At 44.5% G+C, this 18,806-nt stretch overlaps 1 protein-coding gene across 13 annotated transcripts in view; it reads left to right on the top strand.

Moving 5' to 3' along the window:
* LOC143219219 (uncharacterized) overlaps positions 1 to 18,806 on the top strand; it is a 35,374-nt gene that overhangs the window by 14,856 nt on the left and 1,712 nt on the right. For 6 of the 13 annotated variants that reach the window (XM_076445161.1, XM_076445163.1, XM_076445158.1 and 3 more), the window contains 15 exons: positions 210 to 422; positions 501 to 779; positions 869 to 1,414; positions 2,078 to 2,247; positions 4,619 to 4,771; positions 6,264 to 6,663; positions 7,242 to 7,429; positions 7,525 to 13,984; positions 14,154 to 14,594; positions 14,903 to 15,176; positions 15,930 to 16,156; positions 16,232 to 16,449; positions 16,702 to 17,082; positions 17,308 to 17,658; positions 17,746 to 18,711. In XM_076445161.1, the coding sequence (XP_076301276.1) occupies positions 210 to 422; positions 501 to 779; positions 869 to 1,414; positions 2,078 to 2,247; positions 4,619 to 4,771; positions 6,264 to 6,663; positions 7,242 to 7,429; positions 7,525 to 13,984; positions 14,154 to 14,594; positions 14,903 to 15,176; positions 15,930 to 16,156; positions 16,232 to 16,449; positions 16,702 to 17,082; positions 17,308 to 17,658; positions 17,746 to 18,711 (11,267 nt within the window). The remainder of the gene's footprint in view (positions 1 to 209; positions 423 to 500; positions 780 to 868; positions 1,415 to 2,077; positions 2,248 to 4,618; positions 4,772 to 6,263; positions 6,664 to 7,241; positions 7,430 to 7,524; positions 13,985 to 14,153; positions 14,595 to 14,902; positions 15,177 to 15,929; positions 16,157 to 16,231; positions 16,450 to 16,701; positions 17,083 to 17,307; positions 17,659 to 17,745; positions 18,712 to 18,806) is intronic. The other 7 variants (XM_076445159.1, XM_076445172.1, XM_076445166.1 and 4 more) reach the window with 6 other exon arrangements.

Below are 18,806 nucleotides of genomic sequence, written 5' to 3'. Positions count from 1 at the left end.
ATATTCGACACGTATTTTTTTATATCTGCCGACATTCATGTTAAGCGGTGAAAAATCCATTTTATTGAATATCTTCGAAACTATCGTTTCTAGACGAAAATTTCGAAATCCAATTTGTGCGTCTTTGAACGACGAACCTCGTAGTGTAAACTGATTTTTGATAAAATAATTTCTTCAAAAAATATGTTAAAAATTAACTCTTTTTGTAGGTATAAACGCGAGACATCCTGTGGCGGGAAATGTTGATGCCAGAGTGCAGAATATAGATCCACGAACAAGAATGTTGTTGCAAAGACCACCGGTCGTTGCGACTATACCTCAACAACATTTTCAAACAAACCAGAACTTGCAGACGCGTATGCCGGCTGTGAGGAATCCTATCGCGGAGCCGTACGATGTTTTACAGCAACAAAGGTTTCCCGGTATGTTCAAGTGAATTTAGAACCTATTTAGAACGTTCGAGAGTTAATTGTATTATTGTTTACGAATTGTATTACCAGATCCTAATCAAGGAGCAGCTATGGGACCGCGCATAGTGCGAGCGCCGCAGGATAATTTGAACCAAGGAATTAGAATGTTAAGTACGCAAGGGATGGTGCGAGCGCCTCTTATTCCAACAACAGTTAGCGAGGCTACTGTCAGTCCATCAGAGCCGTCCGAGATTCCGGATAACGTGACTGCAGAGCTTGAGAAATTGGAACAAGAGGCAGCACCGATGGTCGAGGTCGAGGGAGTGAGTGCAATATTAGGAGACCTGGACGACGATGACGAGCTGCTCGGTAAGTAATCTCTGATTCCCTTCAATCGATTTAAATGTAAATCGATAAGCAATGTGAAAGACCATTTAACGTTTTGATTTGATTTGCAGCTGAAATGGGAGCAGACTTCAATATCTTGGAATACGCCGATCCAGAGCTAGATAACATAACCGGTGGCGAGAAAACGAATATTCTTGATCTAGATTTGGAGCAAGTCGAAGTAGAAACAAAAGACGAGAAGCAGAAGAAAGAAGTGAAGGAGGAGGGACGAAAGTCAACGGAGTTACGCGCTGCGAGTGCAGTGCATACCGATATAAACGATACCTGTACGACGACCACGGTACAGACACCGACAGAGACCTCAAACGTGCCGACACAAGCACAGACTGTACCACCAATTACTGCAACATCACAAACACCGCAACAACCATCCGCTATCATGCCCCAATCGCACGCGCAAGCTGTTGTTGTCCAACAACAAATGCATCAACATGTTCAGCAAGCCGCTGCAATGGGCAGACCCATGCCTCCGGGTACGAGGTTACTATCGCCTGATGGAGCAGTCGGTGTTGTTACGTCCACCAACACTGTCACTGTCAGTTATCCGTCCACATTCCCTGGGCACCCTCAGAGAATACCGCAGACACACATTCAAGGTATGGATATCAAAAATTCTTTCAGTCTCATAACTAGACAGTGGATCTTTATACAAAGTAAAACTTTTCTATCTGATTTGCAGCCAACTGAAGTACGGCTGTAACTTTCCTTCGAAGTTCCGAAATTTCGAAATCTTCGACCTTCGAAGAAAAGTTACAGCCCTACTGAATACGTGAGTTTTGTCAAGCGCCAAGCCTGTCTTGCCTTTCTTTTCATTTAGTCCGCGACATCCGATTGCACCGAATTTAATAAAACTCATTAAAATTTTGTTTGCAAAGTATTATTTTTTCAGTACATTCGTGATATGATCCCGAAATTTATTAATAGAATTCAATCTTCTAAATTTCATTTAATTACGAAAAGTCCAAACGGAAAGTTCAGTATCAGTCACCGGTTTTTATTCATAAAAAATCGTGACATGGTATGAAACTCATAAGTTACAACTTCATACGTTTCGAAGACTTTGAAATTTCGAGCACTTGGAAGACTTCGAAACTTCGTTCCTTCAAAGACTTCGAAGTTCCCTTCGAATCCTTCGAAGCTTCGAAGTCTCCCAAGTGCTCGAAATTCCTTAATAAAACTTTCAAATTCACCAAATCCGCTGTCTACTGATAATTGATGGCATATACTGAATTTTTAACGTTGTATCTTTTTTATCACAGTATCTCCGCAGCAACGTTTAAGTATGAGAGTAGCAGGCGTACCGAACGTGGCTGGCAGAGTGGTGGCAGTGAACCACATGATCGGTCCGCGTATGCCACTCGCGCCACCACCACCACCACCTCCACCCCCATATCCTGGACCACCACCACCGTACCCTGGACCCATACAGGTTCGTACTTGCTACATTCGATGTTTTGACATTTTTGCATCGCTTTAATCTTGAGTATTTTTACGCAATTATATCTAACACTCTCCTCTAACCATATATGAGAAACTAAATTTCTCGCAGTCTGACAAGTAATAATACGCTTCACGAACTACATAACATGGTTCACCTTGACGGACATGAATCTTGGATATCGCGTAACTTTTGTCGATTCTATACATTACTCCGTGTGGTCCAATAAGATTATAGTGCACACACATACACGCATATCGATTGTACCACATTTATTGATATATACAGTAACGGACGAAAGTTTAAGACCGCTATAAAGAAGACGATAACTTTTTAATATTGTACTATACGACTTGAACTTTTTTGGGAAAGCTAGAGCAATTAGTTTACTAAAGGATGTGAAAAGAAATTTTTTCAAAAATTGCAATTGATCGGAATTGTTGAAAAAATACTAGAAGTTGATTTTTTAACTATTTTATGTGGGCCTATATTGAAAATTTAAAAAATACGTTTTGTGTAGATCTGTGTCAATTAAACATATCCTGAAAATTTCGTCAAAATCGGTCGACGTTGCAATGAGCTACAAATTTAAAGATGGTAAAAATTGCAGATTTTCACGATTTATTGCCGAAAATCTTGAAAATCTGCAATTTTTACCATCTTTAAACGTTTGTAGCTCATTGCAACGTCGACCGGTTTTGACGAAATTTTCAGAATATGTTTAATTGACACAGATCTACAAAACGTATTTTTTGAATTTTCAATATAGGCCCACATAAAGAAGTTAAAAATTCAACTTTTAGTATTTTTTCAACAATTCCGATCAATTGCAATTTTTGAAAAAATTTCTTTTCACATCCTTTAGTAAACTAATTGCTCTAGCGTCCCAAAAAAGTTCAAGTCGTATAGTACAATATTAAAAAAGTTATCGTCTTCTTTAGAGCGGTCTTAAACTTTCGTCCGCTACTGTATGTATATGCAGGGTGTCCCACTCGATTTCGACATTTTGATTTTCTCGCTATTGTTACTCGTGGCAAAAAATGTTTCAGCAGAGGCTTGAATGGTATCGAGTGGAGCATAATTTGATGTTATTAGTTTTTTCATGAGATTGACGCATAAAGGTCAACTTTGTTTTTTTAAATGGAGTTAGGTATGTTTGAATACATCAATCGATGCAGCTGGACAATTCCTTACAAAAAAGTACTAACCTATGTATGTCGAGAAGTTAGTAGTTCAGGAGATATTTCGATTTAAATAACTCTGAAACACCATTACTGTCGTCCTAAGACGTTAGCGTTTACTTACTTGCGAATTCGATAAAGTTTGCTACATTACGCTGCCGAGGAATGTCAGCCCCTAAATTGCGACTCTGTACACTAGCCGACGAATTCGATTAGAATCAATTCGGATCAGTTTGTGTCTCGAACTTATTTCTCAACGCAGAATTCTCTTCGTAACTTTCTTATTTTTGATTGTTTATTTATGAAACCTCCACTGGCACACGGGCGGCTCTTTTCCGGTTAAAATGACATCCCACACGATGCAGTTCGAACTATAATTGTTTGCCTAATTCACGATATAGTGGAGCCTCGACTATCCGAACCAGACCAGACACGACGTCTTCGAGACGATTTTAGAACGTGTTCCAGTGGGAGTTTTGCAAATGTTCGAGGGCTTGAATGAAAGGTGAAGAATGGCGCTGTGTGATAGACGTTTAAAAAGTCAACAGAACCAGTTTACTTACTTGTGTAACGTCTTAGTACGACAGTAATGGTATTTTAGAGTTATTTAAATTGAAATATCTCCTGAACTATACTAACTTTTCGACATACATAGGTTAGTACTATTTTATAACGAATGTCCAGCTTGATCGATTGATGTATTGTGAAAAATACATCATTCCATTTAAACAAAACAAAGTTGACCTTTATATGAACTTTACGCGTCCACTCACGAAAAAACTAATAGCATCATAATATGCTCGACTCGATACCATTCATGCCTCTGCTGAAACATTGTTTGCTACGAGTAAGAATAGCGAGAAAATCAAGATGTCGAAATCGGGTGGGACACCCTGTATATCATTTAATATAGTGTAATTAAATATTTTATTTGACGGAAGAGTTTATAAGCTTTGCTGTACTCGGAATTTTGTGTAATTCTTTTCTATTACAAAAGCGTCGAGTTTTCTTTGTTGAAAGTATATAACAATCACACAGAGAGAATATATAACGGGAGATTTCGAGTTTTGCTATGAACGTAGGTGTAGGCAAGTAATTGATTTAATATAAGAGTATTTTGGCTGGTAAAATGGTGTTTTGGCCTGGGTGTTGGCAATGCATTGGTGTTGGTGCATGTCTAGATGGGACTATGCCCAGGTGGGCGGGGTATGACGCGGCCCCCAGTCCATATAGGGCACCCAGTACCGGTGGCAGGTTCACCAATGGCCCCTGTGGTACATACTGGTACACCTGCAATGACACCTCACCCTCACCGAAGACCCTTGCTTCTGCAGGTGAGCAAGACTTGGGGAATTTACAGCATTCAGCACAAAGTATCACCTGCAAATGATACCAAGATTTCCAAGAATCTCAATATATATATCTTTAGCACACCACCTCTTTTCCTTCTATCTTTCAAGTACAAATGAATAAATCGTGAAATATATTTGATTACACTAGTTACTACTTAGGAGAGGATTTTCTAAATAAATCTGTCGATGTCACTTTGGATCTTCTCAATGTATATACTTTTTTTATTTTAACATATTAGTCCAGTCGCCAGGTACTTTTACCTGGGAAGTATTCCGAACTTAATGAAATTTTGGCACGTCATTCGGGGGGAACTCTGGGCAGTCGAATCTGAGTTTTTGACCTCGAGGACCCTGTGCTAACTTGGAGAGGGGGAAAAAAACCACGATTTTTGATACCTGTTTTTGGTATTTCGTCTATAACTCAAAAACTATGGGTCCTACGAACTTTTTCTTTTCATTTTTGAGAAGAGCATTAAATTTCCTTCAAATTTCACTGTTTCAACGTATTTTTTGACCCAATAGGTATCGAGAGACAGGTGTTCAAAATTAGGAAACGTTTCTCAAAATGACATTTCGAGCCTTACAATGTAAGGGGTATACATAGTATGTAGATTATATGTAGATGTGTTGAAAAACTAAAATTATGAGCCAAAAACTTGCAATTTCCTGCTAAATGTCACAATGTGTGGCTCAAAATGTCATTTTGAGAGACATTTCCTAATTTTGAACACCTGTCTCTCGATACCTATTGGGTCAAAAAATACGTTGAATCAGTGAAATTTGAAGGAAATTTAATGCTCTTCTCAAAAATGAAAAGAAAAAGTTCGTAGTACCCATAGTTTTTGAGTTATAGACGAAATACCAAAAACAGGTAACAAAAATCGTGGTTTTTTTCCCCCTCTCCAAGTTAGCACAGGGTCCTCGAGGTCGAAAAAACTCAGATTCGATTCCCCAGAGTACCCCCAAATGACGTGCCAAAATTTCATTAAGTTCGGCATACTTTTCAGGTAGACGCCCTTTTTTCGACCTGGCGACTGGACTACATTGTCAATTCGCTAATTACGATGTTAATAGGAACGGTATTCGAAAAGTGTACGAGTATTACTCAGAGACTGTCATTACAATGAATTTTCATGAATAGTTGCGCTCTACGAAACGATTCATAAAATATGTTGCATTTATATGTGTGCATGCACTGCTATAAACAAAAAAGAAAAAGGAAGAAGATATTCGCTTAAATACAATTTTCAAGTTCTATTCAATGTTCACATACGAAGTTATAGAATTTTGATAAGAGCGATTGTAGGGGTAACACACTTGCATGTTTGTATTTTTTTCATTAGCCGGAATGGTCAGTGTGCTTTGTTTTGATCTAGAATAAATTGGGATCGTTCACGAAAATGATTGATTCGATGGTCTATTGAAATTTATGATATTCTGTGTAATGGTTGAAAGTTAGATAAGCTGTCAGTAGTCGTTTTCACAGGAACAACCATTGTTGCTGGAGGAACTATTGGAGCAAGAAAAACGTGAACAAGAGAAGCAGCAGCAGCAACAACAACAGCAACAACAACAACAGCAGCAGCAACAACAACAACATCCGAGCGATAACACAAGTTCTGGAGGGCCTCTCCTTAGTGACAGTGAGTTTGAAAGATTTAAAGCAGACGTTTTGGGTTCTGCACCTCTTGCTTCTCCTCCACAAGGAATTACATCAGTACCTGGAGGAGTTCCTGTAATTAGGCCACCTTGTACGCCAAGACCACCATCCGCTCCAGGTACCAGTTGGCAACAATCGGTATCGGTGCCAGATGCTTCGAAACTAACAACCCAAGTGCCGAGGCAACCAATTGCTACACAAACACCGCCTGAACGTGAGTGTCACGAGCATGTATTCGCCTCGTTCAACACTAATCGTACCACGCCCGGTCGAATGACCGGTTTCACATTTTTTATTTTTCAATTATGAAGATGCTTTCAGCAGAAATTATTCAATAAATTTCTTTATTTATTCACGTATTATTATAAAAATTGTGAAAAATCTAAATAAGTTTAGTCTTGTAATTTTTATAAAACAATGTATATATCCGACACATCTTGTATCTGTTACGGTTAGTGTTAAGAGAGTAGACTCTTGGGGTGTCCAGTAGTCAAAAGCGCCTACTTCTGCGTTCACGAGGCGTAATTTGTCGCAGCTTTATGAAAATAGTTACATGCGCAGCTTTATTCTTCCGAATAATGTACATTACGCCTCGTAAACGTAAAAGTAGGGCTTTGGAGGGCGATCGCGGTCTAGATTGATCTTTTATCTAGCGCTTTTCATGACTGAAAAATCGTGGAAACGAGTCTACCTCCTTAAATTTGTTCCATACGTACCTTTGCATCAGTGTGGCACAAATCAAATGGGACAAATGCATCTAGAATTCTAACCGACATCTTTCGGCGCTTACAGCGAGGGTTGCTACCTTCAACATTTCCCAAATACCAGCGCCACCGACGCCGCCGGAGACAATCGTGAACGAACAGGATCGGCAAGCGCAAGCGCAGTATGAACAGTGGCTGAACCATCAGCATCAAGTGTTGACCCAGCAACTGAAGTATTACGAAACTGAGGTACAAAAGCTGCGTAAAATACGAAAAGTAAGGATAGAATATTTTTCTGTTGCGGTGTTTTCTGTTTTCTAGTCTCGCACGATGCGGATTCATTACAGTTACACTCTTCCGTAATTTTACAGTCCCTCAATAGTAAACAGCGTCAGCTCCGGAAGTCCGGTAACGAACTGACGGAGAACGACGCGGCCGAGCTTCAACGGATTTCCAGCGAGCAGGCGATACTGCAGAAACATCTGGACGCTAGTCGCAAACAAACCCGACAGCACGGGATGCTGATACAGGAGTATCAAAGTAAACAACAGCAGAGACAACCGCAACAGCAGAGCAGCGAGCCATGTTCACCGTTGATGTCACCATCGCAGCAGTCGCCGATGCACAGTCCCGCAGCAGTGGTTTCGCAGAGTCCAGGCCCTGGAAATGTGGCCACAAGCATGATACAACATTCACCAGCTACTCCGATCATCCAGCATAGTCCAAACCCACCGTTGCTCCAACACAGTCCTGGCAATCCGCAATCCGGTAATCCTGGAACAATGTCTCCTCACAACATGCAGCAGTCGCCCAGAATCGGAACTCCGCACTCTCAGAGCGAAGAGAGTCCTTTCAGTCCTGGTGCTATGCCGTCTCCAGGTATGTGCGGCCCCACAGCCACCAGAATGACGTCGCCTCAACATCGCGCCATCATCACTGGAAGACTTGCAACCAGCCCGGGCGCGTTTACTCCAGACGCACGGAACACGCAGCAAATTATCTCGGATCAAGGAGTCAGGGTTCACAGTCTCACTCAACGTTTCGTCCGTCCGCCTGCCGTCGGAGAACCCGGGCAAAGACCCAGAATGCAACTGCAAGGAGGAATCGTGTACGGACAACGTTCACCGCTCGGGAGCCCGCAACCGACGCAACAAACTTTGATCAACCAACAGCACATGCTTCAGCGTCACCAGATTATTCAACAGCAACACGACAACGTCGGAATCCTCCAAGATGGCCAGAACGCTATAACTCAGCGCACGCTACAAATGGCGCAACAGAGACAACAATTGTTACAACAGCAGCAGCAGCAACAGCAAATAGTACAGCAACAGAGACAGCAGTTCTTGCAGATGCAACAGCAGCAGCAACAACAACAACAACAGCAGCAGCAGCAACATAGCATGCAGAAACCGCCAAGTTCACCGATGGTTTCGCAACCAGCAAATTCTCCCAGTCCTCAACTTCATCAACAAATTCAACAGAATTACGGTCAACCACCGAGCTCGCCTATGCCCAGAAGTCCAATGGTTCAACAGACGATGGGATCGCCGATGCTTCAACAACAATTGAGTCAAACTTCGCAGCCTCCTAGTCCCATGAACGCCAGGATCCACACTCATCCGCCTAGCTCGCCGATGATCTCTCAGTATCAACCGCCGAGTCCGATGTCTCGCAACCATCCGTCGACGTCGCCGATGTTGCAACACCAATTGAGTAACGCGCATCATCCTCCGACGTCCCAACCACCCAGCTCTCCGATGCCCAGGAGTCCGATGGTCGGTGGGTCTCCTATGCAGATGCAGAGAAGACAGTCTACCGGGAATAGTCCAGCGATGCCGGATCGACCGCAGAGCGTAGAGAACCCTGGAACTCCGAGGACACCGCATACTCCGCACACGCCACACGGTACTTACACGGCTCAGAGTTCGAGCAACATCTCGATGTCGACGGATCAACAACAGATACAGCAACAATCGCACCAGCATCAACAGCAATCTGTGCAACAGGAGCAAACACAATCAACGGAGCACGCGAGCAGAGGCGGTGGCAATCCGCACAATCCGATGAATCCGATTCCATTGTTGAGCAGCTTCGGACGATTCGGCTACTTCAAACTCGGCCTGCGAGGCGGTTCTCCGATGTGGTCGACGAAAGCAGAAACCAGCAAAGGAAAGACTTCGGAATCCCATCTGTTGAACATCGACGAGAAACCGAACACCTCCGTGGTTGTCCACCGAAAGACAGGTATTCCACAGTCGAAGATCAACTCGTTAGTTTGCGCCGATTACAATGATTTCGACGACGACTCGCACACCCCGCCGCAAACACCGCCGACCACTTTGGAGAACAAGCAAACAGCATCGTTGTCCGATAACGGACCGTTGACGCTGGGTAGTCCGAGTAGCAAATTGGAGCCGATCCCTGACACGACGGATTACGATGATGATAAGACTATAGTGAACACCGAGGTAACGCTGAGCTCCACCGCGCAACGGGACAGCGATGATATCACTGTAATAGATCAATTTGGAGACTCGGAGCTGGTAGACGTGATCTCGGGACCTCTGGAAGGCGACATGCCGGAGGAGTACGTGTTGTTCGAGCCTGGCATGGTTGTAGATCTATCCGCGGACAGCAACGATTCCCTCTGTCAAGCGTTGGTCAACGAAGGTAGCCAGGGACACGACTTAGTTCAAATATTGGAGATCGAGAATTCCGAGTCTCAGACGGATGAGCCGATACTGAGCGACGAGGATCTTGTGCCGTCGCACGCGAGGAACAAAAAGGGACTTAGGCTGGACATAGTGAGAACGTTGCAATCGGGAAAGAGGTTGGTAGCGGTCACAGACACTCCCGAGTCGCCTGATCAAGAGGAGCTTCAGGTAGACCCGTCGCCTGGGTCGTACATGGACCAATCTCCTGAACAGGACCTGATGGTCTCTTTCGTCAGCGAGTCCGAAGTAGTAATTATTGACCCTAGTACAAAGTCGCCGGAAGATAATTTGTCGAAAGAGTCGTGCGCGGAGGAAGCGGAGAAGGCGGATAGCACCAATGTTCCGGAACCGTTGAAGGAGAATACCGTTGCCGAGACGGTCGCGGAGGATCAATCAAAATCCCAGAAAGAATCAAAGCAGAATAGAAGCCCCACGTCGTTTGTGTTTTCGGAGAAGGTGTTGTATAATCAAATTCCCCCGTCTAGCGTGTACCACGCGAACATCGGCGTCTCGTCAGCCAGCAAGCCGACAGTCTCGTTATCTACACTGGGAAGTGCAAATATTAGTACCAGCAACGTAAACACATGTACTGCGTCTGGGAACGTGTTGGTAGCCACAGACTCTGCGGTGAAATCGACCCCGGTGTTTACAACATTAAGCATCACGAAAGACACGGTATCTACTTCGTTCAATAACAAGAAACAACTGCCGTCGACCATGGCGAGCATAGTAGCGGACGCGAAAATCGCGGCGAAACTTAGTCAGACGATTTTAGAGAATGTCACCGGCCAGAACGCCGTCAAGACAGACTTGCTGAAAGTCAGCTCGCCGAGTCCGGAAATTTCGAAGCCTGTCGCGATATCGGCGCCTAGCGTGCACAACGAGTACACGAGTTTCTTGCAAAACACCATCACCACCACGCTGGGGACGCTGAGCAATCCTACGAAGCTGGTGCTGAGCGTGCAGCCGACTTCTGTCACGCTGTCCACGCCGAAGATGTCTATACCCGAGCTCCCTAAGAAGGAGATCGTGAACAACTCGATGTCAGCGACGAAGGAGAATCAGCTGGAAACGTTCGACAAAAGTGGAAAAATGAAAAACGAGAAAGACGAGACTGATCACTCGAGGAAGAGTCTGGACGAGAACAATGTGGATTCGTTGAGCGTAAGTATTGGTGCGAGTTCAACGGTAGGGCCAGAGTTAGGGTCGTTGGACGAGAAGAAGGATCCGTTGAACACGACGGACGAGTTGGAGAGCATGCTGGAGGCGATTCATAATCCTGCTGAGAACGCCATAAGCCGGGAGCCCGCTCACGCGGACAGCAAGTCAGACGCCGTTTCGTTAAAGAGGATATCGCCGGTGACGGATGATTTATCGTTGGTAAATATTTTAGAAAATGACGCGGAGTCTGTCGAGAATGAGAACAAAGACGAGACTGTGACAACCACCGAAGCGCAAAGGATTAGCAATAAACCAAAGGAAATCGAGACGAGCATGGCGGAGACCGGTACACTGAGCGTGCCGCAGAAAGAGAAGAAACACGATGATTTGTGTGCGGACATTGAAACGAGCAAGCCGTATGTGCAGCATTGCTTGAACGAGGAGAAGAGCATGATGGACGAGTCGTCCGATGATATACTGGACATGTTGCACAATATAATATCGTCGAAGCCGGAAATGGCGAACAGCGAGATCCTTCAGGATGATATATCGAGGAAGTCGATGCTGTACGAACTGCCGACACCGTTGGACACGTTGCCTTTGAACATTCTTCAGGATTCCTTGATGGATTTAGAACAAGAACCTTCGGATAACGAACACCTGCTGACGAGCGAGAGCAAAGGACCAAAGTCACGGAAAGCGAGTTCTTCACCACCGGTGGAGCCAGCGCCGAAGAAGAGTTCTCCGGTTCCTCAACAAAGCGCTCCTCTGGTAGTTAGCACCATAGCGCAATTGCAGAAGTGCACGACGACGGTGCCGCATCTCTCCCCTCTCTCGAAGCCTACCGAACTGACCTCGAACGTCGCGAACGTCTCGCACCAGCTGCGAACGTTGCTCTCCTCTCTACAAACGAACCATTCGCAGAACTGTACAACCGTGAATCAAACAGCGATCGTAACGATGGTGTCGTCATCGATCTCGGGCCCAAAAATAGGAAATATACTGTCGACGACGAGCACGACCGCCCCACCAAATTCTGTAAATAATCTGCATAGTAACGCGAACGTTCGTCTGCAGACGTGCATGACCACCTCTCATTCGACGCCGCCGAGCAAAGCCGACTTAGAGACTACCACATCTAGTTATACTCCACATACAAAAGAAAGTACAAATTCTACAGTAAGCGTTGTTTCTACTTTGTGTAAAGTCATGCCTTCGGAACCATTTTTACGAGTTACTTCCAGCGGGATACAGTCGCAGCCTAGCGGCAACAACCTTTCTCTACAAACGTCGTCTGTGATCACGCCTAGACCGCCGACCAATTCCGGGATCTCGATTACCTCGAACGCAATGCTGAACGCTATGCTGGCCGGTACCAACTCTGCGAAGCCGACTATAGCCGGACACCGAACCAACACCGCTCCCACGCAAGCCAGCAATCTGCTCAGCTCGGTTATGGCAACCTCGGTGCAACGCACGCAGAGTCTGCAAGCGATACTGCAAGTAAGTTCCGGGGTTTGTTCAGCCCCGTCGCGTGTCGTTGTTAACGCTACCGCGACCACAGTCACAACATCCATGCAGTGCGTCAGAACCATCGTGCCACCGATAGTTACAACCAGCAGCAGCAACAACATCAACGTCACCACCAGCATCTTACAATCCACGTTGTCCCAGACTCCGACCCTTTTACACTCTCAACTAACCTCCGGACAGAACCAATACAAACCAGCCGGACACCTATCGGTGGACAGCAAGAGCACCGATCTCGAGAGATTAGCTCAAAGCACACCCTCGAAGAAGGACCAGGAAGAATCGAACTGTAAACCACAACCGGTGCTCGAAAAACCACCGACTACCAGATCAGAGTTGGAGATCAGCAAAGGTACCGCTGGTTCGCATCGAATGGAGGAGTCGCAGAACGTGTTGTTGAAACAGTTGCTGCAGAACACCGCGTGCGCGACTACTACCTTGTCTTCTGGATCGTCTCAAGGACCTAGCTTGCCACTGGTACCGTCGTTGGAGGCACAACTAGCCAGACCTGTACCGCCTACACCGTTCTCCGTGTTACCACCGCTGTTGAACGAAGTGCCGGCGCCTAAGGTCACCACTAATAAACAGGTACTCACCAGAGAGACGTCGTTTCTATCGCAGACCGTGACACCGTTGAAGGTACAGAGTCCTCCGACCAAAGAAGAACCACCGAAACCACCTCCGCCGTTGTCGACGTCTGCGCCGGTGTTGTCCCAGCAACGCGTGCCAGATAGTTTCCCGAAGCAACAACTAACTCAACAGCAACCTGTCAAGACGATCCCTATCTCGACTCAAGGGAATCAACAGCCAACGACCACCGTTGTCGCTAAACAAACGCCACAACTCACGGCGAAACCACCTGACACGGCCACTCCTGTGAAACAAGAATGTGTCGGCACTCAACCGCAATCGAAACCCAGCGACTCTGTTATCAACAACACCGTTCCGCAACAATGCGTAGTACCAGCTTCGATGGCCACCGTCTCGCGCGTCGTGCCACAACCGAAACCCGCGATCACAACAGTAGCTTGTAAAAATATACAATCGACGACGACGCAACAAGCACCGAGTGCTATCCAAGTGACACAGTCGTTGACCACAGTCACAACCACTACCCAGCCGCAAACACAACCTCAACCCCAAATACCAACCACCCCGAAACCCATTGTTTCGCCGCAACAACCATCCCCACACGTAAATACAATACCGCCATCAGTGCCTCATACGGTGTCTCATACTGTGGGTCACCAAGCCCAGGCGTCACAGGGTGCAAATGCACAACACGCAGTGCCTTTAGTGGAAGTCAAAAAGGAAGTTCTCGATGAAGTTCTATCTAGTGGTACACCTACCCAATTAACCGATACCAAAGAGTTTCTTACTGCCAAAGAGGAGCTTATCGACGGATCGATTGACGACAAAACTGGTACGTGAATATCAACCAAGTTTCTCAATGTTTGAGAAGTCTACCCTCTTTTAATTCCTCACGGTTTACACAGTTCACGTGCCACGTGTACACGTGTAGTTTAGTACACGTTCGAAACCGCGATCTCTAGCAGACAGAGGTATAAAGAATAGTCCACTTTATATTTCAGATCTCAAAAAGTTGAAACGGCGACAGTATCAACAGAAACGGAAACAAAGCCAGGGAAAAGACGCGGCGACAGCACCGCAGAAGAAACGTGCTAGGAAAGTGTCTCGCTTAGACGAGGATTATGACACATTCGTCGAGAATGTCATGTCACAATTGCGACAACTTCAGCCAATGGCAGTATTAGAACCCCTTCTAGGCAAGAATTACGGCGTATGTCCTATCTTTGGCTCGGGAGACTTGACGAAAATCGGAAGTCAAAAGGACTACAGTACCAGGACAGGGGACTTGGCCGGTTCATACGGATCTGCTACATTGCCCGGTATATCCGATCATTACAACACCCAGCCGTTTGGCGAATTAGAACCGTTACCACCTCAACAACCTGCTTCTACTCAGCGAGGATTTTATGATCAAGAGTTTCCACCCCTCAAGTTGGACGATTGTAAGGAAAGCGTTTACGATCGGTCGGAAATCATAAAAATCACCGACACAGGTTTGATAACGACTTTAGTCGACCACAGCATTATTCGATATTAACATCGTTTGGCAACAACGTCAACCGACTGCATCTAACTTCTTTATTATATTTTTATACGAAAGTAAAAGTGTCAGTGCAGAATAGTTAGAATCTTTAGAAACGATGTTGCTATCGGACAATACTGTTGGTCGGTGGAAACGTGTCGGTGATTTCCATAGGACCATTTCGCAATTCCAAGAACAATTAGTACTATAATCGCATTCAATTTTCAGCCGATGAGAAGAAGGAAAATTCTTTGTCAGCAAATCGTGATGTCGACTCTCCTGATACCATTGTTAGTTCGTCTTCACCCGAATGCGTCATTCCGGAATTTATACACCGGTTTCCTGGTTTGAGACTGATCGAAGAGGAGTCGGACGAGGAATCAGATTGGTTGAAACGAGTGTCACCAGTAATACCGTTGATTTCGCCGATACCGATCAGACTGAAACCAGCTTACGCGAGAGATATGGCTAAGCAGGACAAAGAGAATCTCGGAATACCAAGGTATGTAAAGTTTGACCGTTTGCACTCGAGTGGTGACTCGGAAGCGCCACTAAATAATTCTTATACATGTCATTATTCAAGATATTTATTGCATCGTTAACCTTTCTGCAGACAACCAGGTAATAATGTTCCCCTAAAAATATAAGATTTCTCTGACCTCCTCTCTATCCATTGTTTGCTCGTTAGTATATTCATTTATAGTCTTAAAATGAGAATTTGTGCAAACACGTGAAATACTAAATGTTCGATTAAATAATCAATACATTTTGGTTGGCTGCATAAGGGTTAAATTTGTATTCAATAAATTACTAAACGTATTTAATATTTTCGTAAACCACTGAAAGTATTGTACGAGGTATTACAGGGTGACAAGAAATAACGGAGTTAAACATTTCTTATTATAATTCTATCAAATCGACGAATTTTGAAAGACCAAATGATAACAACCATAACATAGACCTTTAGTATTCATATATTTAAGAAATTTCGAAGTGGCCACCCTTTGAGCCTCTGTATCGGCGCAAACGGTGGTCATGAAACGCATAACGCATAAGGTCCATGTTATGGTTTTTATTATTTGGTTTTTCAAAATTCGTCAATTTGACAAGAATTATAATAAGAAATGATTAACTCCGTTATTTCTTGTCACCCTGTATATCAGTTTTCTATCGATAGAATGAAGAAAATCGTATAAAATTGATCGAATGTTTTTTCTAATTGTAATATTATATGTTTGATCTATTCGATTTAAAGTAGGCTCGGAAAATCACCACCAATACCTCTTAGGGATGGCAACGTAACAGTTACATTGACCTTGAACAGTCAGGCCGCAGACGACATAATGGGAGTACTTAAAGACTTGGCTAATATTTTAAACATAGCTCCTCCCACTGGTTACCAGATTGTAGAACGTACCACTACTCCCCCTAGTCAGAAATTAGGTCTTTATAGAACCAAGGGAAAAGATGGTAAAGAGGGAGGTATGTAATCTATCTTGCGAGCACTGATTTTCTTTTATAGATGTAGACCTTTTTCTTTATTAGTCGACTTTACAGCTCCGATTGATATACAAAGTATTTTGAATGGCGCTGCGAAATTCTGTCGTCATTGCGAGGTTGTGATATTGAATAGTTTAATAAGGAAGAAAGTATCAGACTTACCATTCTTAAGTAAGGAAGAAGCGGAGCCTGGTGACGAGTTATGTTTCTGCTCGGCAGCCTGTTACATGCAGTTCGCCCTTATGCACAGAACACCATCCAATACACAATATAAGGTAACTATCTCGTTTCCGACTCGGGCGCTTCATTCGTTCTAACGCTTTCCGCGTAAGTCGAATAATGCCTGAGCGCCGTCACTGAAAAATTATTATTGTACAGGGTGCTTCAAAATTATATGTCGCTAGATAGGTGGAGATTTGTTACAAAAATTGACCTTAACCCTCCGATATAACCGACAACTCTTTTAATTTAAAAAAACGAATTAGAAACACGAGAATATTTTCAAAAATGATTATTTTGATTTTCAGGCTGCAACTATAGTAGATCACCTGTGTCACAAAGTGGAGAATAAGGTGTTGGATGACGATTTCAAAAAAGGAAAGAAGTTTTTAGTGAAACAGACAGCCGATCCTGTCGAAACTATGGATGTTGATCAGCCAGAGAAGGAACCCGAGGTGAAGGTGAAGACTGAGAAGGAAGATCAAGATGTTCCCGAGATGAAAGACGATTCGATGGAGGAGAAACGGCCAAAGAAACATCCGGCTGCTGAGGAACATTCGAACGAATCGACGGATACGACGCAACCGCCTGCGAAAGTATGGAGAGGCTTAAGATACAAGTCTTGGTCGGTTGGCACGATGCAACCGTCTACGAAATATAAAAAGCCCACCGACAAAGAGATCACGGAGGTACAAAGATACTCTTCTCACTTTTCACCCTTAGTTTTCACCCAAAATGTTGTTTGCAAAACATTTAGGTATTGTACGAGGTATTATACCGATTTTATATCCATCAAATTGAGAAAATCATAGGGAATGGAAAATATTCTAGCCAGGAAGAAATGTTTAATTTTCCAGTTCCGCTTTTAAGGCGTCGCGAAAAATGAATGTGCAACATTATTCGTTTCCTTGCAGATGCTTTTCCGTATGGGGGTGACTGTGGTGCCTGCGAAAACGGAGGACAGTCGACGCTGCATGTTTTGCCACAGTCAAGGTGATGGTACAGCCGACGGTCCCGCCAGACTACTTAATTTTGACGTCGACAAATGGGTACACCTGAACTGTGCCCTGTGGTCGGAAGATGTGTATGAAACTGTAAATGGTGCCTTGATGAATCTCGATACCGCTTTGCAACATAGTCTTGTATTAAATTGTATTCTTTGCGAGAAACCCGGGGCAACAGTGAAATGCTTTAAAATGCGCTGTACCAATGTCTACCACCTTGGCTGCGCTGTCAAAGATGGCTGTGTTTTTTATAAGAATAAGGTAAGCCGACATAAGAAAATTGATCAACGATAATTTGATCCTAAAAATTTTGTACTTGGTCGTTCTATAAATCATGTCTCTCTTCAGAGTACCTATTGTTCTCAACACGTGCAAAAGAACGAGAAAGATAATGAACTGACGACACTGTCCGTGTACAGAAGGGTGTATGTGAATCGTGACGAAAACAGACAAGTCGCAGCTGTGATGCATCATTCGGAACACAATCATCTTCTGAGAGTGGGGAGCCTAATATTCTTGAGCGTCGGTCAGCTACTTCCGCATCAGCTGGCCAACTTTCATACACCGAACTATATATACCCGGTCGGCTATAAGATCGTCCGATTTTATTGGAGTATGAGAAGGCCGAACAAGAGATGTCGATATGTTTGTTCCATCCACGATGTCTCTGGTCGGCCAGAGTTTCGGGTGTTGGTCCAGGAACCGCTCCAAGAAGACGTCGAGTTACGTGATGCCACGCCTCGCGCTGTTTGGAACCGGATTCTCGAGCCGCTTGCCGAGCTACGAAGAACGACGCACAGTGTCCAGCTATTCCCGCGTTACGTCTCCGGCGAGGATTTGTTCGGGCTGACCGAGCCAGCGGTCGTTCGTGTTCTCGAAAGTCTTCCAGGCATCGAAACGTTAACCGATTACAGATTTAAATACGGTCGAAACCCTCTATTAGAATTACCATTAGCAATTAATCCAACCGGCAGCGCAAGGACCGAGGCTCGTCTACGTAATCAACTTCCTTGGAAGAGGCCGCACACACAGCGCACAGGATCTTCGGCTAGGGCCACTTTCGTCCCCACTGCGACCGTTGCGGGCGAAGTGGCCTGCCCATACTCGAAACAATTCGTTCATTCCAAAAGTTCCCAGTACAAGAAGATGAAACAAGAATGGCGCAACAATGTCTATCTAGCCCGGTCGAAGATCCAGGGCTTGGGATTGTACGCTGCACGCGATCTCGAGAAACATACTATGGTCATCGAGTACATCGGGGAGATCATTCGTACCGAGCTGGCTGAGACCAGGGAGAAGCAGTATGAAGCAAGGGTACGTGTTTCTACTACTTGTATTCCCTGCTCCACTATCGTCCGGAAACTCGCTTTTTTCTGGCGAATGCTTCCCCCTGATTTCTAGAGTTATTT

Source organism: Lasioglossum baleicum, unplaced genomic scaffold (assembly GCF_051020765.1).
Source record: "Lasioglossum baleicum unplaced genomic scaffold, iyLasBale1 scaffold0021, whole genome shotgun sequence".
Classification (NCBI taxonomy): Eukaryota; Metazoa; Arthropoda; class Insecta; order Hymenoptera; family Halictidae; genus Lasioglossum; species Lasioglossum baleicum.
This window is presented reverse-complemented; position numbering and strand designations above follow the sequence as displayed.